This window comes from Anthonomus grandis, chromosome 17 (assembly GCF_022605725.1).
Source record: "Anthonomus grandis grandis chromosome 17, icAntGran1.3, whole genome shotgun sequence".
In the NCBI taxonomy this organism is placed as follows: domain Eukaryota; kingdom Metazoa; phylum Arthropoda; class Insecta; order Coleoptera; family Curculionidae; genus Anthonomus; species Anthonomus grandis.
In genome coordinates this window covers 13031192-13053918 of record NC_065562.1, presented here as the reverse complement: position 1 = coordinate 13053918, position 22727 = coordinate 13031192, and the positions used below count along the sequence as shown (strand labels likewise).

Below are 22727 nucleotides of genomic sequence, written 5' to 3'. Positions count from 1 at the left end.
GCTATACTGTTCATTGGTTCAAGCTAAGGCAAAGACAATAAAATGATGAGAAAGAGAATGAGATTTCTTGAAATACGTTAATGGTGTTGTCCTACTGTGAATCTTCCAGCGTTTGCACCGGAGTTGTTTTGTGCTTCCCACTTTCCTGGTCTTCGAAAATATGTCTTACTCCCAGTACGATGTTGTGGTATTTATTGAAACATGGGTAGATAACCTCCAATTTCACAGACTTTCAGCTGGGTCATTATAACATATATCGAATAGTCAGATCCGAGGAAACCAGTGATTTCTCCAGGGGAGGAGTGTAATTATAGCAGTTCGAAAACAATTTACTATTAGACTCTTGCATTATCAAGTAAAAGCATTGAAGATTTATTTTGTGCAAATATAGTTTTATACAAAGGAAAATCAGTTTAATGGTAGTACCGTCCATCTTCCTGTCCTTCAGTTGTACTGCTGACGCAACCCATTTACGAGCATCATCTAATGAGGTACAGTCGATCCCAGTACTTTTGTGTATGGGTACTTAATCCTTATAGCAAACGCAGTTATAAATAACAGATTTGGATTTAGTATTCTTACAGGATAGCTCAAGCTATACAGCGATAGCTGGAGTTGCAATAACAGAAGTTTTTATGTTGGCTAACATCACTAATTATTAGTAGATACTATATTATTTAGAATTGCTTCAAAATAATGTAGTGCCAAAGTTGGCCAACTTGTATCCTGATCCAGGAAACCCACAAGTTCCAGCGAATATGATATGGGTTCAACAAGATGGAGCAGCACCCCACTACCAAATAAATGTCCGGCAGTACCTCAACCAAATATTTCCAGATCGGTGGATAGGGAGGCGAGGATCGATGGAATGGCCGGCACGATCTCCCGATCTGACTCCATTAGACTTTTTCTTATGGGGATATGTGAAAACTATTGTATACAAAACTAAACCCAGTGACTTAGCTGACTTATGAAGACGAATAACGCAATTAGTTCGGTCACACCTGAGATGTTGAGTAACGTTACAAGAAATTTCTATTTACGGTTAGGGTGTTGTCAAGACGTTGGTGGCGAGCATTTTGAACATCTCCTACATTGACATTATTGTTTAGATTTGTATTATGTATAAGTTTTTGAATATACAACATATTTCGGCAAATAAATAATTTTCTTTTCTTTAGTTATTTTTTGAATTTTACTTAATATTTCCGAAACAGTCAAAGATAGGTATAGGACATATGTGTATACAAAATATGTCTAAAATGATCTGAGGAATCTAAAAATTTATTAACATACAGGGTCTTATGTTTAAACTAAGCAAGTTGGTATTGACCACCGTTATCTGATACACCCTGTATAAAAAGTTTTTATGAAAAAAATGCGCAACTATAAAAACCAATCGACGTATTCGAGCGTTTTTTCCAACACGCTCCCATCTATTTATTAGCTAATTTATTCCATTTCACCATTGAAATATATTTCAATATATACAGATAGATATGACATTTGTGACTAAAACTTGGTTTTAAATATGTATACTAATTTTTATGTTAGAAATCCACTTAATTTAATAGGTCACACGATTTTAAATTTTTTTTTCTTTATTCTGTTCTAATTCATTTGTTTTTGGAAAAAATGTGTGAAATAATTAAAAAATTGATTTGAACTCTTTGAAATGCATACAAAAAGAATTTCATTTTCACAAAATTGACTGTTTTAATCGGCTAAAATTATTATATTATTAGTTCCTGGACATTTTAGTTACCTGTTGAGTTATTCTAGACTATTTCAATCATTTATTTTAAATTAGAATCTAATTCCTATGTTTGCAGTTTGCAGATGATTCTATATGAGGGTTCACAAAACGGATGATGAGATTTAGTCACTCTCGGATTTTTACCGCTCGGTTCAATGGTAAGATCAAAATATCATGGAGCCAAACGTCAAAAAGTGTCATTTGATGGTTTTTAATTGTGGTAGAAATCCTATTGAGCATGTCTACAACATAAATGAATGTCCTTTGTTTAATGTGCCCCAAATTAGAGACTTGAGAATTGGAAAATACTTGATGGTCAGTTGTTACACTTACCTAATATATCCCCCATTAGTCCAACGTCTCTTCAAATCTTGGGTTTTATTAAGCGGTGTATTAAGAAAAGATTTCCTTAATGTAACATCCATCAAATTATTGTTGCTCTCTTGTTCGCCCACACCTTAACTATTGGTCATTGAAATCATTATTACAATGTTCATATTCAAGCCATCGAAAAAATGCAGCATAAGTTTTTACGATATATTTTATTTAGGGAACATTAGGCTGTGATCCAGACATGTTTTATAATTTATCGCACTTGTTAAGTTTTAGACCTGAACTGACAAGAAGGATTATTTAACCAGTATACTGACATGCTTGATTATTTTCAAAGGCGTATTTAGGTGACAGCTCTATGGCTATATAATATGTTACTGGTATATTGAGATTGTTGTTGTATTCTTGTGATATGTCTAGTCCTGTGCATACTTTTTTTGCTGTAGCATAAACATATAATATAACCATAATGTATCGTTTCTTTGGCTGAGCAAATTATTTAGTTAGTAGTTAGGACAGGTCGATTTGATTTAATTTTAATTCTTAGGTTTATAAAAATTTGATTATGGGCTTAACCTGTGAATGAATAAATATATATACATAACCTACGTCAACCATCTCAACATTCCACTGTGCATTTCGGCACCGCTCTAATATTGTACTTAAAGATTCAGCAGCCCTTATAAATGATTATTATGTGACATTCCACTCTGGATTTTAGCACTGCTAAATACTTCGCTTTACGATTCGCCACCAATCGTTAATAGTTTGGCACCATCAACATTTATTCAAATCAACCAATTAGAATAATGATAGGTGCCGAATTCTATAGTAGAATGTCCATATGCAATCGGGAAATTTATCAAGAAGGCTACCTGCGCTTGCAGGAGAACTTTCGGTAGCACCTGGGGTATATTCACTAAAATCCTTCAATTATATCGTTAAAACTCTTCTCACTTTATTTAAAAATTTGACGGGAAGGAAATTTAAAAACCAATCTAAACTTTACATTTAGTTCTTTTATTCGCTCAATAACATTAGAAATGACAGTTTCTAAGTACAGATAAAATAAATACAATAGTAAAAATATAAATATTGACATCACAGTTCACGCGTTAACATTGCAAACCAAGATAAACTACATTTTATTATAAATCTATTTATAATAGGCCACTAAAATATTTGTTATATTTGTTGGCTTGATTCACACGTCAGACCATTTGCGTATTGTCCGGAACAATTATTATGGATTTACAGTACTGAGCCTAAATTTGTGATTTTTTTTTTAGAACAACAGCGACACCCTGTATAAGTACTTAAATCAAACTAAAAACGTATTAGGCTTTTGTTATGATGGTTAGTTTGGAGCATAAATTGACACACAAACTGACATTATGCAGGAAGTTCTTCGATATGTAAAAATTGCAAAAAAACTCCCTATACAGTGCATTCACGATCAAAGAAATTAGTTCATTTAAAATTCAGGTAATTTTTCCTCTTTTATTTTAAGACACATCCATTAAACATTTCTATTAAAGTGTGCCTCAAGTAGAAACTATGTCGCCAACGTTAATTTTTTATGTGACTTGTGTCAGTTCACTTATCATTTTTTTAATAAAATGCCTTTATCTGAGAAAGAACGAATTAAAGTACTCATGATGATTGGTTTTGGAGACCGGGCGCTTGATGTTTAGATTGAGTGGCCATCAAGGTCGCCGGATATAACCCCATTAGATTTTTTCTTATGGGGCTATTTAGACCAAATAATGTTGATGATTTAATGCAAAGAATCCGACAAGAAATTAAGACTAAGCGAGTGATTGAAAATGTGCAACTGGAAGTTATTTACCGACTTCGAAAATGCATTGAAGTATATGGACAGCAAATTAAACATTAGTTGCAATAAATCTGAATCAATTTTTATTTTTTAATGTTGTATGTTTCATTAGTCTATCACGTTAATTTTGACAAACCGCTGACTTTAAGCATATGGTATGCTAAACAAGAAGTATTCAGAATATATTATAGAATTGTAAAACGTCATAATATACAGGGTGTTCTATTTAAAAAAATGAATGTTGACATAGTTTCTACTTATGGCACCCTGTAAAGAAATTTTTTATTTCGAAGAAAGTGACAATTCTAATCGATGTGTCCAAAACTTAAAAGAAGAAAAAAATATCAATTTGTTCCTTTAACCATGTGCACTGTATAACACCAAAAAAAAATTAAAAAAAAAAACAATCTACTTGACGAGGCCGCAAAGCCCGAAGCGTCGTCTACTCACTCAGCTTACCTGCCTACCATGCGACGAACTAATTGCGATGCAAGGAATACGGTTAGGAAGGGTTCTTATTGTTTAATAGTTGCGTGAGGATGGCTCAATATAAGCCGAAACGGTCGGCAATATTAAGTCAGTTCAGTTTCACCTCTATTAAACTAATTCAAACAGTTTTTATTGGTTAAAAAAAGGGAGGGCGACACCGCGGCAACCAACAACGCAACACGCAAGACACGAAAGGAAAAAGGGCGGCGGCGGTCCGGTGGCGGGACGGGGGGCGGCTACGGTGGCGAGCGGGCGGGAGACGGTGGGCGGAGACGACGGCAAGCCGGGCTCAGTTCACCCCTAAAACACACACAAGGGGAAGACGGGGGGATCAGAGGTCGGAATAGGTTAATACGATATTAAAGGAGTCATGTGAAATCATCCAAGTTTCGAATTAGTTCGAACGGTGCCTTTAATGGAAACTACTAGTTAGATTTATAAACTTGACGTTGGATGTGATTTAACGTCAGGAAGTGTTATTTCTGGTGAAATCAAATTTTTTTTTCAAGGCACCCAATTCTGACGTTGCCTTGAACACCACATGACGTTCTTATACAGGATAATTTATAAACTTGACGCCGTTAATTAACGTTCCTTTAGAGTTAGAGACATCACAGACCACAAACCCTTAAAAAAATGTTAAGTCTGCTAGTTAGAGCTAACTATTGAAGATAATAATAACCAAAGCGCTGAAAAGTTGCAGATTAGAGGTACGACCGGCATTAATTCGCTCACTACTACTGAAGATGATGATAATAGTTGCATTGTATGTGGAGAGAAGCACGCAGATAAATATGTTAAAAAATGTAGTTTCAAACTATTTTAATACTTATTTATATTATCCGTTCAATTTAGTTAACTGTGACAGTAGTCGAAGTCTGCGTTGTCATAATTACCAAACAACAATAATATTTTTGACAAGCTTTCGCACCAGTTTTTATTCATGTTAATATTTGTTGGATTGGTAATAATAATCGGTCCTATAAATTGGCCCGCAAGATCGTCTGATATAACACCCATGGATTTTTCCATATGGGGTTTTATTAAGAACCAGGTTTATTAAACTAAGCCTGAAAATTTAGAGGACCTAAGCTTAAAAATAAGAGAAGCGTACAACAAAATTTCAATTCATTCAACAACATTCAAATGCGCGGAAATGCTTACAAATTAATGGTCGTCATTTCGAACATTTAGATTAATTTGATTAACTTGAATCAAAACAAAACTAGTCTATTTTGTTGTTTATCGTCATTTATGTGTGATCAGTCAAACAGTAAAGAACTGAAAACTTGTGTTTTGAAAAGGTGTGTGTTTTGATATTTGTTTATTAGCGGTCTTTATTATTGACTAAGGTAAGATTTTATCGCAAATCTTGTTTTCCAAGCTAATTTTAGATTTTTTTTGAAAAGATGGATAGTTATAATAAAGAAGAGCAGCGTCTTTAAAAGCTGATGAACGAGATATTTTCTGATGAAGAGCCCGATCCTTTCGGAGAATCCTCAGATGAATATGAACCTCATAGTTTGCCTTCATCATCTTCATGTATTTCGGAAAATAGCAACGAGCCATTAGTAAAAAAGAAGAAATCAATAAACATGCGCACTTCATTAGGATTTACAGATGTTGGAAGAGAAGGTTCCAGTACGCAACTTCTTAACAGAGCTGATGATCCACCATTTTTCCAAAACGTAAATAAAAATGACGCTATTTCGGAGACCATAGAGCCAGTTATTCAGCAGTTTCAGTTAGATAGTTCAGATGATGAGGAACTTGTTCCAAGATTGATGTGGCAAGAAGTGACTGGAAAATACCTAAAGAACTTTCCAGTTGATATTCCTGAAAGTGGTATTGTAAATCACTTATTTTAACACATTGATAAGCCTCCTGTTTTTTTCAAGCTGATGATGGATGACAATGTTGTAAGTAACATTGTGAGGGAAACTAATCGTTACGCTGCGCAGAAAAAAGAATTAACACTTTTAAAATGGTCCCGTATAAATAAATGGAAAAATACTAAACCTGAGGAGATTATAGCTTTTATCGGTCTTCAAATTTGGATGGGCTTACTTCGTGCACCTAAATTAGCAGACTATTGGTCCAAAAAGAAAATTTATGTAAACCAAATTACAAATGTGATGTCACGCAATAGGTTTGAGTTGTTGCTGGCAAATTGGCATTTTCAAGATAATGAAAATGCTGATAGTTCTAATAGATTATACAAACTTGGACCCCTTTTGGACCAGCTAAAAGGGAATTTTCAAACGTTCTATATTCCCAAAGAGCAAATATGCGTTGACGAAACGCTTGTCCCTTTTCGTGGAAGGCTGGCTTTCATGCAGTATATCAAGAATAAACGGCATAGGTTCGGCGTGAAGTTATACAAATTATGTCTTGAAGGAGGATATACTTATGATCTGAAAATATATTGTGGCAAGGAAAAAATAGATGAATGAAGCGTGCCAACTAACGTTGTTATGAACCTTTGCGAACCACTTTTGGACTGTGGGCGGTGCATTTACGTAAATAACTACTACACAAGTATGGAGCTGGCTTACAAGTTACTAGAAAGAAAAACTCATTTAGTAGGTACGCTTAGAAAAAATCGTAAAAATAATCCAAAAGATCTTATAAAAAAAAACTAAAGAAAGGCGAAGCATATAGTCAAGAGAGTAATACAGGAGTTGTAATTACAAAAGGGCAAGACAAACGGGATTGAGAAAGGGAATTAAATGGTACCGAAAAATTGCGGTGGAATTGCTTTTGGGAGCGGCTATGGTAAATGCGTACATATTGTTTAGGGTAGTAACTGGACAAAAAATGACAATAACAGCATTTAGAGAAGAAGTTGCTACATCCCTTTTACATCTTTCCCAAGAAAACCAAAATGAGCGAAGAGATTCACAAATAAACGCAAATCGAGTGAAACATATTTTGGAAGACGTCGGTACTGCTAACCGGCGAAGATGCTGCTTTGTTATTTCAAAATATCCAAAGAAAAGGGCAGGTCTGTGGCAGCAAAAAATTCTGCACAAACTAGATGGAAGTGCATTTAGTGCGATAAGTACTACTGCGTGACTTGTTTCACTGAGTGTCATGTCTGCTTAAAAGAATAATTATTTTTATGCTTTTAAAAACTATGTACCTTGTATACCTAATCTGTACTTTGAGCTTCTAAAATGTCTTTAATTTTTTCTAATAAAAATATCTTCAAAAATAAATTTTGTTTTTGTTCGACAAAAATTAAAAAACCTTGCACTTAACGCCATTTATACAAAAATTTAGTGTGCTAGTCATTACATTTTATACGCCAGGTCACGCTTTTTAAATTACCATTGATTTATATGGCTACTGAGAATCACCGGCGAGCTACAGCAACACCCACTCAAAGACATTTGTAGAGGTGTTATTAGCTACAGGCATAATTACAATAGTTTTCCTGTGAATCACGGCTGATTCACGTGGCATAAACTAATATGCTACCTGTGAGACACACTTGATTCACGTAGCAGTTAACGTGTTAATACGTTGGAACGTTACGTCACGTATGAACGAGATACATCATTTTTAGGGAATAAAAAATGCTTTTAAAATAAAACAAAAATTACCCGTTATCGGAATAAAAACAACAATAATAATTTAATATAATATAATAATATTTTATTCCGATAACGGGTAATTTTTGTTTTATTTGGTGAACGTATATGTTTTTTGTAATGTTCTGTATCTGATGATGGCTGTTTACACAGCCGAAATGCCTAATACATTTACCTACATGCATTTTCCTTGGAGATAAAGACTTCCCCATTTTGTAATCTTTATATACGCATTCTCCTACAAAATATGGACTTCTATTCAACACTTAATTTTTTTTATCATTTGATGTTTTTTAAAAGTGCTTTAAGCACAATTTAACACTGCTTGTGTCTCTAATACCAGAATGGGTTCGCAACGGAAATATTTGTATTTGTATAATCATCTCGTCCGTCGCCTAGACCCGAAAGTGCGACAAGGATGGAGCGAGCGGTAGGCACACCTCGCGACATCTCGGGACACACAATAGCAGATAATAATACGCACTAATAGAAATTAAAACGAACGTTCGGGAACAGTGGTCTACCTGCCCTTACCGCTAGAAAATTAAAACAGTACAAATAAATTTTTCTAGTAGTCTTAAGTCATCGTGTTTATTGTGTACGTGTGTAATAATTATGTAATAAATCAGTTGACTATTATCGAGTGTTTTAATTCACACCAAAACTAACAGTAAAAAAACGCTATAATCTCGAAAGTAATTTTTGTTCCAGGCTTTTTTTATAGTTTCGTTTATGCCAGACATTTGACGTAAATTTTAACTGTTTTTAAAGAACCCTTCGCGTTTACCTACGGCAACAACGTCAAGTTTATAAATCTAAGACCAAATCAGGTTTTAGTACTAAATTATTAACCTAGGGCAGAAAAGGATGCTGTGGTTTGTATATTATTGTACGGTTTTACCGGGAAGAAACACGATATTTTCGAGGACCCAAAGTGCCACTTTCTTGCCGTCAAGTGGAATGTTATACAGTAAAAGCTCTTTATTCGCGCTTCCTTCATTTGCGTTTTCACTATTCGCGGATTAAAAAAATGCGACCCAGTTCCTATATTCGCGGCTAAAAATGTCTTACTATTTGCGGATCGAATCAGTACGTCGGCACATATATATTGATAAAAAGGATTCAAATAGTTATTCAACGAAATATCCATCGTCAAATGGACTAATAAAAAAGTAAAATTGACCATATTACAACGTCGCCGCCGTATTGGTTGCGATTTTCTAGGGCAGCCTCGCTATAAGAGTCGCTTCGCTTGTTTTAATGATTCATTTTTCCATTCATGTTATTTCATTCGTTACAAAAACTGTGACAAAGTCACACGTGTCTATACCACTGTCTTCCTAATTTATAATGTCGACCAAAAAAAGTGAAAAACGAGTTTTTAAGCGAAGAAAATCTGTACTACCGCTTAAAGTGAGAATAGAAATGCTTCATCTTCAAATCTCAACGAAACAACTGTACCATCGATAAAAAAATCCAAAGATAAAATAAGGTCGTCTGTAACTTCAACTTCATTGTCAGCGAAAGTTGTTCGTGATCCAGCAATAGAAAAAATAGAAATGGCGTTGTCATTATGGATTGAAGACCGCAACCAAAAAAGAGTGCCTCTGAGTGGTCCAATAATCCGGGAGAAGGCGAAGCATCTTTACGCCCATTTTAAAGAACCTGGTAGTAGTAGTGGTGGTGAATGTAAAGATGGAGGATTGATTTCAAACATCGGAAGGTTGGTTCAATAAATTTAAGGTGAGATAATCATTGCATAGCATTGAAATTGTTGGAGAAGCTGCATTCAAAGAAGGATATCCAGAAGAATTTGAAAACTTAGTAGCTGATGGAGGATACAAACCTGAACAAGTATTTAATGCAGACGAAACTGTGCTGTTTTGGAAGAGAATGCCAAACAAAATATTGATTTCTAAAAGCGAAAAGTCTGCCCCTGGATTTAAAGCAGCAAGGAATAGAGTTACACTGCTGCTATGTTCTAATGCATCTGGTGATTGTCTCATTAAACCACTAATGCTTTCAGGATCGTTAAATCCTCGTGCTTTAAAAAATCAAAACAAGGACGACCTGTCAGTATTTTGGCGTGCTAATAAGAAAACATGGGTTACAAGCGCTATTTTTTGTGACTGGTTTCGGAATTGTTTTGTATCTGAAGTTGAAACTCATTTAAAAAAAAAAAAGAATTTAGACTTTAAAGCAGTTCTAGTTTTGGACAATGCACCAGGTCATCCCATCCATATATAAAAGTGATATTTTTACCTCCCAATACGACGGCTTTGCTTCAACTTTGATCAAGGAATAATCCAGGCCTTTAAGCTCCATTATATTAGATGAACCTTCAAAATCATATTGGATAATATGAAATGTGATCCTGATATGAATGTTATGGAATGCTGGAAGAAATTTGACATAGCAAAAGGCTATGTTTACAATGCCTTTTGCTATGTCAAATTTCATCATTCAAAAAGAATCATTGGAAGAACTCAAGCCATACAAATTGAAATCATGCTGGAAAAAATTGTGGCCTGCTCTGACTGCAGAAAATGACGAAGAATCTGTGCAAATTCAAACTTTGACTGCAAACATATCCGAAATTGTGAATGAAACAGGACGAGAGGGGTTCGAACAAATAGAATCAAGTGATATTCAGACGTTGCTTGAATCGCAAAATGGAGATTTCACTGAAACGGACTTGGAGGAAATGTTAAATTCACAGCCTATTGAAGAAGAGGCTTCAACAAGCACTGGAAACGTGACATTTAATTCAATAAAACTTAGCGAAGGTTTAGCAAATGAACTTTGATTTTTTTATGAAAATTGATCCATCTATGGAACGAAGTCTTATTTTTATGAGGCAAATTGCTATTGCCACTGCTGAATTTCAGTATGAATTGAAGAAGCTTTTAAAAAATGTCAAGCAAGAAAAAATTACAAAATTCTTTAAGCCATTGCCTGAAGGTAATAGTTAATCAATATGGTCAAATACTTCAATTAAATTCATTTTTTATATATGTATGTACTGGTTTGTTATTTTGTCACCTAGGAAGGTATACCAGAAGGTTACCATAGAAATTACCATCACCTAGAAGGTTACCATTCCATATTCACGGTTTCTTTATTCGCGGTATATTTACAAAACGTATAATACCCCGCGAATAAAGAGCTTTTACTGTAGTTGTTTTTGTTTAATTGGGACATCGATGTCTGATAAGAAAAAAAGGCATTATTTTTTATCTAAAACGTACTTTTTTTGGTTAATAGGTCTAAAATTCGCTATAGTTTACTACTGCCAGGACGAAATATTGCCAAATAAGATGAACTCACTTATAGAGTCACATAGGACACTTTTTTAGGTATTAAAGTAAAGTAGTGTAAATTTACATTAAAGGAAAGTCTGGTACAAGGAAATGTAACTTTCCATGAAGAATGTAAAATTTACTACTTTAAATATCGACTACCTAAATAAAATTAAATACTGACACCCCTTATTAAAAATTTCAGTAAAATTCAAACATCTTAGATGATTTCACATGAAACTGCGCGGGTACTACAAAACACCTAAATAAACAACAAAAAAGTCAGGTTATTACACATATAAAGGATATTTGGGACACCCTATAAAAAAATAATAATAAAAAATATGCTTTTGTACTATCGTATACAGGGTGCCTGTTGGTTGAATTTATTAATACTATAAGTGACTAAAAAAATTTGTTCTTAAATATTTACGATATTACACCCTGTGAAGATTATATTTGTAGTTATATAAATAAAATACGTATATAGATGATTTGAATTTTAAGTTACACCAAGCAAACACTTAATATGGTCGAATTAATAACGTCGCTAAAAATTCATAAGAAACAATTTAAGAATGTTTTATAAGGTAAATGATTATGGAAGTAATTAACTGTAGAAAATGCTAAATACATAAGGAAGAAAATCATCAATGGACCATAAGAGTCTATAAAACGTAAATACTATTATTTATGTGGTGCTTGAGTTGAATATATAAAATGGTTTGGTAAACAGGGAAATTTTAAATGGGTTCCCACTTATAGGTTCTCAAAACTATAGGAAGTGTAAAGATGGGTAAATGTCAATTGAATAGTTAAGCATTTAGGAACCATATAAAAATATTTTAAAATCAATCTAAAAAAAATACAAATTATATTTCTCCTGGCCTTGTCACCGTCAACTCCACCTCAAATACAGACATGAATTTTAATAATTGTAAAATTAGGTAAAAGTTTATAATAATTAATGAGCACGTAAACTAGTGTAATGGCTAATCAAAGGTAACAATTTATTAAATATCAAGGCCATTAAAGTTTAATAAAAATTAAGTTTTCATGATAGTGACCTAAAGACAAAAAAGGTCTTACTTTTATGTAAAGTTACAAAAGCTCCTGGAATAAAAACAAAAAAAGATTAAAGGTAAAAAGACCACCAGAAAGTGCAACTAATATGCAATATGCCCTTATATGTATAGCCGAATTTTAAGGACAAAAATCCATCGTTTAACATGTTAATTAGGTACCTACTAAATAAAATATCATTTTTATATCCCTCATTAACTCTAAATTAACGTCTTACTTACTCATGCACGACTTTTCTGTCCAAATCCAGGTTGGAGTTTTTTTTTCTGCATATAAGCGCAATATAATACAGTGCCACGAGAAAGAACAAGAAGTCGAATAATTTTTAAGCTTTGCCTAGAAGGCAATAAGTGAGGGATATACATCAATTACAACATATATTAACTCCCACTTATTATACAACTCTACATGTATGTTGAAGTAAAATTTAACCCACCTACAATTGTTTTTTTCCAGTAATGTACGTCGGTTTAAAACACATTGCGTGCCATGGTAAATTTCGTATTGTTCACCAAAGGGCCAATATTTTATTTGGATACATTTCCATTATTTTATTAAATAAAACATTGGTAATTAATAGTTTTTTGATGTTTTTTCATTTTTTTCTCATAGAAAGGAAGTTGGATTCAAATCCTGGATTTGGATCCTCTTTGACAATGTTTGAAATGGAAACTCAAGGTTCTTTATTGTTATAGTTTAGTGTGAATCAAGATGAGTCGAAAAAATAAAGCCTTGAGCGAAGAACAACTTCGGCATTTTTTGGAAAATTCGAGTGATAGCGAATTGTTCTGTGAAGATTCAGATGATTCACTTGAGGATCCTTCTTGGATTGACTGCGATTCAGATGCTGGATCATCATCTGATGAAGAAGATTCTGCAGATAGAGAGGACGTTGGCCTACTTGTTGCCAATTTAGTCCGAGAAGAAGAGGAAGGGGAATTTTTGGAAGGAGAAGAAACCAACCGAAGACCAAGTGACGTTATATGGACAGAATATGAAGGAAGATCTAAGAATTTTGAATTTACTGGACCCCATGGTCTACAAAAGGAGATCGGAGATGTCAGTCCCCTGGACGTACAGTAGTGGCAGAAAGTAGAGCAACTTTTAAAAAAATAAAATTTCTTGACAACTAACAAAGGAATAACAATGGTATTTATCCACAATACTTTTGGTCAAGTAGGTAGTCTTAAATCAGATAAGAATTGACCTTCTAAATATTTCTGTTTATTTTTAAACTGATAAGAATTTGTGTACCTGGCAAAAAGTAGAGCAACATTTTTCTTAGAACTTACAAATCGAATAATATTAGTTTAATTCCAGCTGTTTACCGGTTGCATTAAAAGCAAAGTTAGTTTACAATGCCTAGAGGACGGCCTTTATCCATTGATTTAAAAACACGAATTATAGACTGTCACAAAAATGGTGAAAAACGAATCAATATTGCAAGGGTTTAGTTTGAATAAATCTATAGTATCGCGAATAATTTCACGTTATGTGAAGCATGGACATGTTTTACCTAGAAAAAAAACAGGAAGACCAAGAAAAACCGATAAATATCAAGATAAACAAATTTTGAAAATATCTCAGAGTGATCCATTTTTGGGTTCAAGTAAAATAAAGCAGCGTTTATCAGAAGAATTAGGCGTTCAGGTATCTTCAAGGACAATAAGAAGTAGATTATGCGAGGCCAAATTACTTGCAAGACGTCCAGCAAAAAAGCCCTTATTATCTGCAAAACACAGACGATCCCGTCTTCTTTTTGCTCGATCTCATTTGCACTGGACAAATAATGACTGGAAAAAGATAATATTCAGCGACGAATCAAAGTTTAATTTGTTTCAAAGTGATGGAATAGCCTATGTTCGACGTCCTGCAAACCAAAGGTTAAATCCCAGATACACTTGTCCAACAGTAAAACATGGTGGTGGATCAGTTATGGTGTGGGGCTGCTTTTCCGGTTTCGGAATGGGGCCACTTCATAAAATTGATGGGATAATGGATAGACTTATGTACAAAGATATTCTGGAAAATTAAATGGTTCCATATGCAGACGAGAAAATGTCCCTTAGGCACATTTTTCAGCAGGACAATGATCCAAAGCATTCTTCTAAATATGTAAAGGCTTGGTTTAGACAGCAATATATTCAAGTAATGGACTGGCCAAGTCAATCACCAGATTTAAACCCCATCGAGAACCTATGGGAAATTTTGGATAGGAAAATAAGGGGGAAAACTTACAAAAATAAGGACGAATTGTTCAATGCATTACACGAAGCTTGGAGTAATATGAACCCAGTAATAATTTCTAGGTTACTGCAATCTATGCGCCACCGTTGTGAGGAAGTTATCAAAAATGATGGATATTTTACAAAATACTAAAATTGTAATTGTATTTCAGTTTTTACTAAAAGAAAAACATCAATTCTTAAAAAGTTGCTCTACTTTTTTCCGCCCCAGAATTAATTTTTGTACATAAAAAATATAAACAAAGAATATTAAGTTAAGTTGTTGATAGATTTATAATGCTTAGATCTTATTGGTATTATATTTCCAATATGATTGTATTTTCTTACTAAATAAAATAGATGTGTTTAAAATAAAGAAGTTGCTCTACTTTCTGCCACTACTGTATATTTACAAATTATAGACCATGATGTTTTGAATTTGATAGTTAAAGAGACCAATAAACTTGCAGAGCAATGTATTGCGACAAAGAAAAAGACAAAATACTCCCGTATAAATAAATGGACAGATACAGACGAAGAAGAGATCAAAAAATTTCTGGGCTTAACTTTATGGATGGGTCTTATTAGAATTAGCAGTTTACAAGATTACTGGGCAAAAAAGGGGATATATAAAAATGAAATTGCATCTTCAGTAATGTCACGAAATAGATATCAACTTCTGCTATCCATGTTGCATTTCAAAGATAATAAAGAAATTGTTGTAGGAGATCGTCTTGGTAAAATTCAGGCGTTAGTCGATATTATGCAAATAAAATATCAAGAACTGTATTGTCCGGGGGAAGATATAGTGGTGGATGAAACTCTTGTTCCGTGGAGAGGCCGTTTAATTTTTAAGCAGTACATACCTAACAAGGCACATCGTTATGGCATAAAACTCTTCAAGTTGTGTTCTACAGATGGATTTACCTGGTCTCTAAAAATTTATTCAGGAAAGTCAGCATCTGGTGTTCATGAAACAGGATTAGCACAGAATGTATGTCTTTTGTTGGCTAAAGATCTCCTTCACCAAGGACGGACATTATACATCGAAAACTTTTATACAAGTTATACTTTGGCGAAGACCTTACTAAATGAAAAAACCCATGTTGTTGGCACTTTTAGAAAAACCCGAAAAGATATACCCAAAGAAGTTGCCAAAGCCAATCTAAAAAGGGGCGAGGTTAAATCACTTGAAGATCCAGATGGTACTGTTGTCTTGCTATGGAAAGATACGCGCGATGTGAGATTGCTAAGTACAAAACATGCACCAATAATGGTATCCGTAAATCGAAAGAAAAAATCCAAACAAAAGATCCACATGGACCCAAACGAACCATCAACCAGCCAAGACAACACCACATTTTTAGTACCTACTGATACTGCTACGGGCTCTGATACCGATCCTGCTTCTGAGAACCGGAGAAATGGGACCCCGAAGACCTTATTTCACTGAGCGAATTAAAAACATTTTTAAAATACAGTGGAGTAAGAAGGACTAGCCCAAGTCATAAAGGAACTAGATAGGGTGACACCATATAATAATTTTAAACTTCTGATTTCAGACAAAATTGTCGAACATATGGTGTTTCAAACAAACGTCTACGCAGAGCAAATTTTTCACAATTCCGGCAAAAGTTATAAGCCCACCGATAGTGTAGAAATGCGTACATTTATTGGTATAAACTTACTAATGGGTATCAAAAAGCTGCCGTCAAATCGGGATTACTGGAGTACAGATCCAATTTTACATGATCCCTATATTAGTAGACCAATAACTGTCCATGGCTTTGGTTGGCTCCTAAGTAATGTATATCTTAATGACAACAACTTCATGCCCAACCGAAATTCCGATAATTTTGATAAATTATATAAGGTAAGACCATTTTTAGAAATGTTGAAATCCAATTTTCAAGCCTGTCTGCATCCTCACGAATTTTTATCAGTGGACGAGTCTATGATAAAGTTTAAAGGCCGATCTACGATCAAACAATACATGCCTGCAAAGCCAGTAAAGACTGGCTATAAAGTGTGGATGATAGCTGACAGCACTAGATATTGCTGGGATCTTGAAATATATTGTAGCAAAACCGGTCCTGTTGCAGAAAAATGTTTGGGTACCCAAAGTAGTGCTTCAGATGACACAAAATTTAAAACACAAGTATCATAAAATTTTCTTTGATAACTTTTTTACAAATGTAGCTCTAATGAATCAACTGTATCAAGAAAAGTTATTTGCCTGTGGTAATGTTAGACATACCAGAAAAAATATGGCCCAATTTCTGAAAGATAAAGCAATGCACAGAGGTGACTGGGACTGGTACGTGAGTTCTACAGGACTTTCAGTATTTAAATGGCGCGATAAAAGAACAGTTCAACTTCTTTCAAATTATCACAACCCAGATGACACAACTGAGGTCAAAAGGAAAGCGAAAGACGGCAGTGTAGAAAACATACCTTGCCCAATAGCGCTGACTGATTACAATAAACATATGAACTCAGTAGATAAATTTGACCAAATGAGGGCAGTTTACGGCCTCGACCGAAAAAGCAAAAAATGGTGGCATAGAATCATGTTTTTCTTTATTGATGCTGCTGTTGTTAATGCTTACGTGCTTTACAAGTTATCTGAACGGCCTAAAATGAACATGAAAAAATTTCGTTTGAATATTATAGAACATCTAGTTGCTGACAAATTGGTAACATCATTACAGGGTACCGAAAAACCATTACCAATTCCCATCAAAAAAAGGAAACCTTCCCAACCAGAAACGGTTAGACTTACTCAAAGTACACATCACCCAGTACGAAGCAGTAGACGAAGATGTGCAGTCTGCAGTTCCAAGGAATTTGAAATACGCATAAACTGGAGCTGCAGCGTATCTGAAGTTCCCCTATGTTTGGGAAAGAACAAGTCTTGTTTTCAGTCCTAACATACAAAATAACTTTAGGCAGTTGTATGGTGGGTCAAAATATGTCCCATGGGTTTTTTAAAGAAAAAAGTAAAAAATTTGATATTTCTCAATGTTATGTTTTATTTTAGAGCACCTTGAATTAGTTTTTATGTTTTTTTGTTATAAATAAGAATACATTTTTTTTGTACCACTTGGGTAAATTTTTACCATTTTTTCTGTACCTCAAAGAGTTAACGTATATGGCAAACAGCTACGATCGGCCAGTTGAAAATAACGAACACTTGCGTTTGACAATTACTAAACCCCAGTGACACTTGCACATGAACTACTAATTTGGAAAACTTATATGATAGCAAGCATAATATGAAAAATGTTATTTCCAAGAAATTGAAAGTAGGCGAACATACAGCTGAACAAAGTACATCAGACATCGTTGTTCAGAAGTGAAGTAATTACTTTTTAAAACGTCATAAAGTTTGGCAATAATATTTGAGCTGTTCCCCTCTTCTATCCTATATATTTTAAGATCCTCATGAGAGCCAACATTTAAAATGCCTAATACTTTTGTTGTGACTTTTATAAGTTGGATCTAAATTCCACTTTAAACCACTTACAAGTAAAAAAAAAGTATTCCAAAAGGTTCTTTTTCAAAAAAATACTGCAGTAAAAATATAGTAACCTAAACCGTAATAAATATCTCTTTCTTTTTTTTGTAACTTTTTTGCATAAAATGACCGCCCGCGCTTTACAACATAGAAAAAAAAAACATCGAGACATTAAAACTGACTAGTCCTAGGTAAGGAGCGACTTTTTCTCAAAAATCAGTTGGTATTACTACTTTTATTAGATCTCAGTCGTTCAATACCTGAACGTTCCTCCTCCTCGTCGCTGGTGTAGGAGGACATGCCACTAACGGCCGCCCTCGTAGACGTGGCCTGCATCAATTCCTGATTTGGTGCGTTTAGATTTTCGTACAGCAGGATATTCAGGGTTTCTTCGTAGATTCGGGCCTCGGGACACTCCACTTTCGTGTGTTTCTTATCGGTCGCGTAGACGATTGACGTGCAGCAAACTTCTGAAACCTATATGCAAGAGTTTGGAGGTACCAGGACAAAAAAACTACACTGCATTTGAAAATAGTACGAACCCTAACAACTATTTATTGGAACAAGTAGTCATTTTACGAATAAAATTCCAGTTTACCGTTTTTGTATTTAAAAATAATAAATTAATAAATTTTTTTATGTTTTAGAGAATTATTTTTGAGGTTTAATAAAATTTTTATGTTAAATAATATTTATTTAATTGTTTGATAATCAAAAAATGTTGACAACTAAATGTTGGAACATGGGTTGCTTTTGCTCAAATTTTTCCAGTTTTATTAGCATGACGCGAAGATGGCTTTGAATAAACAAAAGTAAGTAGTGCGTTGTCAACAATAAAAATTTTGATGCGTCACTTGACAATTAAATACTGATCTAAAAGTGCGAGCAATTATTATCCAGCAGTACCATAAAGGGAAAACAATGCGAGAAATCTCCAGTGAATTAAATGTTGCAACAACTACTATATTTAATATAATTAAAAAATATGGTGAAACTGAGAGTATTGGTGTTCGCGGCAAAAGTTCAGGACGTCCAAAAGTTGTTTCTCAAAGAAATGTAAGGAACTTGATTAAAATTTGTAAGTCGGGAAGAAGAAATACTCTACGAGAAGTAACCGCAAGGTGGAATAGAGAAAGTGCGATAAATGTTTCCAGAGAATGCTGCCGCAAATATATCCACAAGAGCGGTCTTAGTTTTTATAAAGTATGTTTAATAGGCTGTTCTGTGCTATATTATTTTCATTTTTCTGATTTTTTCGCCTAGGCCAAAGAAAAACCATTGTTAACGGGGACTCAAAAAAGGAATCGTTACATTTGTGCCAAATCAAAACTCACTGGACCAAAGAAAATTGAAGCAAAGTTATTTATAGCGACGAAAGCAAATTTGATGTCTGTGTCGGAGATTATCGAAAGCGTGTGATTCGGAACAAAACAGAAGCATTCCATAAGGATTGTCTTAAAAGGACTGTAAAGTTTCCACAGGGCATCATGGTGTGGGGTTGTATGTCAGCTAAAGGGTTGGGAACGTTACACTTTATTGATGGCATAGTAAATGCAGAAAAATATCAAGACATTCTCGAACATTCGCTTTTACCAAGTGCAGCAAATTTATATCCATCTGGAGATTTTATCTTTCAACAGGACGGTGCCTATGTCATACTGCTAAATCTACCAAAAAATGGATGGGGGAACATAATATGAAAGTTTTGTCACACCCCTCTAGCAGTCCGGATCTCAATCCAATCGAAACACTTTGGCACAAAATGAAGCAACGCCTAAGAAATAGTCCGCAGCGTACTTTGCCACAACTGTGTGCTAAACTACACGAAATATGGGATAGTTTCACCCCTGAATTTTGTGAAGGTCTAGTTGGTACAATGCCTCATAGAGTTCAGGCTGTTATTCAAGCTAAGGGCGACGTTACGCCTTACTAATTTGTATTTTCCTTTTTTAAAACTCACTTGTTCCAATATTTAGTGGTCAGCATTTTTCAATTATTTACCAAGTAATTAAATACTAAATAACTTAAAATATATAAATAAATTATAAAAACAATATTAAACATTATAAAAAAGCTTGTTCATTTCATATTTGATTTAAAAAAAAATTCATAAAATATTTTCGCTAAATGGGCATTTTATTTCAAAATAACTGCTTGTTCTAACATATAGTTGTTAGGGCTCGTAGCAGGTGGCCAAAAATATAGTAGTTTTACCAATCATCAAGCAAAAACGTAATTACGTTAAACTCTTCACGTAAATTTATATTTTAATTCAATACATTACTACGGCATAACTACGTTGAGAGTTGGTGGGAATTTGAAGAAGTAAGCCGTTTATTTAATGAGTATAGATAGCAGTTTCCAATTTAAAAAGTGGAAAACTTTTAGCTACAAAAGGAGATTTACAAGTTCCACCACCTAATTACCTTAATTCTTTTCGTTCTGAATGACAAAACCTATGTTATGAAATCCTTTGGAACACACAATGAAAACCTAAATGATACATGAAAAGATACTAAAATCACAAAGATCTCTGACTAAAAAACTACATTTTTCTTTAATTACCTTTTTTCCATGTCCATAAAACACCCAGCAGCAAATCTCTCCTGTGCTGATAACATCCTTCAAGAACATCACCCTCTTGCTGTACCACAGTGACAGCTTGTCAAATAATTCAATATTCTTTAAAAGATTATCATCAGAGGTGGATGTGTATGAATACTTATTGTTATGCCTGTTAATTAACAGTTTTATGGCTGGTTTGGTTGAATACGAACTTATAAGAGTTTCTTCTTCCTTTGATGATGTTATCAGTGGCACCTGGAGAGATTTAAAACAAAATAATGTAACAATTTAACAAAAGGCTTATATAACAGTACCATGCATTGAGGTTCATATTCTCCTCTCTCCTTTTTCTGCAAAGCCTTGTTGCATGATTCAGCAAGCTCTTCAATGCAATAATATTTTGCTTCAGCAAGTAGCTCTGCTATCTCTCTGTTTGATTCTGGCAAGGAGACATTTCCATCTCTCATGAAGTTCAATATGGTTCCAAAGTGTTTGCCACAGCGATCAATAAGGATCCAACCTATATGATAAGAAATTGGGTATTAAAACACTTGTGTGATGGTTACAGCAGCAAAGTAGCTAAAGAAATCTTATTTTAAGTTTGTTAGTCAAAAGGTACTTATACAAGAAATTAGGTAATTTTAAGAGTCATATCACTTAAAATGTACAAAATGGTTATTAGCAGATGAAGCCTCTATATTGTGTAATTTTAAGGAGTCCAATATCTTGAGGCAAATAATAAATAAAGACATGCAGATAGTCAAACATGTAATATTTATTTATTTATCTACTACTCAGAGTTAAAGAAGTTTCATAATACTCAGGATAGTCATTTATATAAGGTTTTTATCATATTGATTAAAACACCATTATTCTTATGTTAAATTATAATAAAAATCAAAGTTTTATTAATGTAATGGCTTAGTTTTATCTGGTGCTTTCCTTGATAATACGGACCATTTCCTAAGTAAAGTTTTACCACTATTTAATTGTTCTGAAATTGAAGGAACAGGTCTGGAACGTTTAAGGACATTTCAGTCAAATTATATGATTGGCAAAATTATATTTTTTTTAAATAAATATTTATTTATAACCTGAAGTCAGATTACAATTAATCTGGCACAGAGGCCTTAGACTATTTAAATATAACAGATAGCAACTTTTAATCTATAATAACAAAAGCTTTAACACAACCTTTTCATTTGTCTTTTCAAACACAGTATTTGGTATAAAATTAAATTTGTTTATACACTGTTAAGTCGGAGAGTCCTGTCCTTTGTTTGTCTGTACATACTTAGCTCTAAGTTTGTTCTTATAATATACCCATGACAGTCCTTATTTTGTTTAAGAGTGGAATTTGTTTCTATAAGATTTGTCTGCATTATATACACTAGTTTAGATTGTTCAAAATATTTAAGTTGTTGTTAATAATTTTTAAGAATGAGAATCTGTGTACAGACTTCTACTAGGTGTAAAGTGTTTTTTATTAAATAAAGTTTTTACTGCTTTCTTTTCTAACCTTTGTAATTTATTTAAGTCTTTTTACTGGCATTTCCGTAACATGGGATTAGGTACCCTAGATATAGTCCAATAAACCCGTTATAAAAAACATATTTTGAGTTTTAATTTAACATATAATTGCACCCAACATTGGGGCAATTTTTTCTATGCTGTCCACAAGAACACTCCATGTTAAATTTTCTGTCATAATAAGTTCAAGATATTTGTATTGGTTCCCTTTTTTTAAACTGAGTAATTTATTTTTATTATAGGATTTATACTGAGCCTAGGGTAACTCCTACATCTACATTAGCTTCCTTACTTAGCTTGCCATTAACATCTGTTTGCTGTCTTTTTCTAGTAAAGTATATTGGTAAGAGCTCATGACATAGACCTTAAAATTGCTGTTTCTTAAATTTTTTTAATAAGAAATTATTGTCCACTGTATCAAAGGATTTTTGCAGGTCAACAAACACAGTTATGTAATCTAATAGATCTACTGTTGCTTCCAAATTGCAGGTTTTCTTTTG

General features: G+C 33.7%; 1 protein-coding gene across 2 annotated transcripts in view; it reads right to left on the bottom strand.

Moving 5' to 3' along the window:
* Positions 1-3088: 3088 nt before the first annotated feature.
* Positions 3089-22727, bottom strand: part of LOC126746146 (BTB/POZ domain-containing adapter for CUL3-mediated RhoA degradation protein 3) — a 413055-nt gene continuing 393416 nt past the window's right edge. The window contains exons 2-5 of one of the 2 annotated variants that reach the window (XM_050454274.1): positions 21012-21217; positions 20698-20952; positions 18393-18609; positions 3089-4715 (exon numbers count right to left, since the gene is read on the bottom strand). In XM_050454274.1, the coding sequence (XP_050310231.1) occupies positions 4705-4715; positions 18393-18609; positions 20698-20952; positions 21012-21217 (689 nt within the window). In that variant the 3' untranslated portion in view covers positions 3089-4704. Of the gene's footprint in view, positions 18610-20697; positions 20953-21011; positions 21218-22727 lie in introns of both variants that reach the window. The other variant, XM_050454273.1, reaches the window with a different exon arrangement.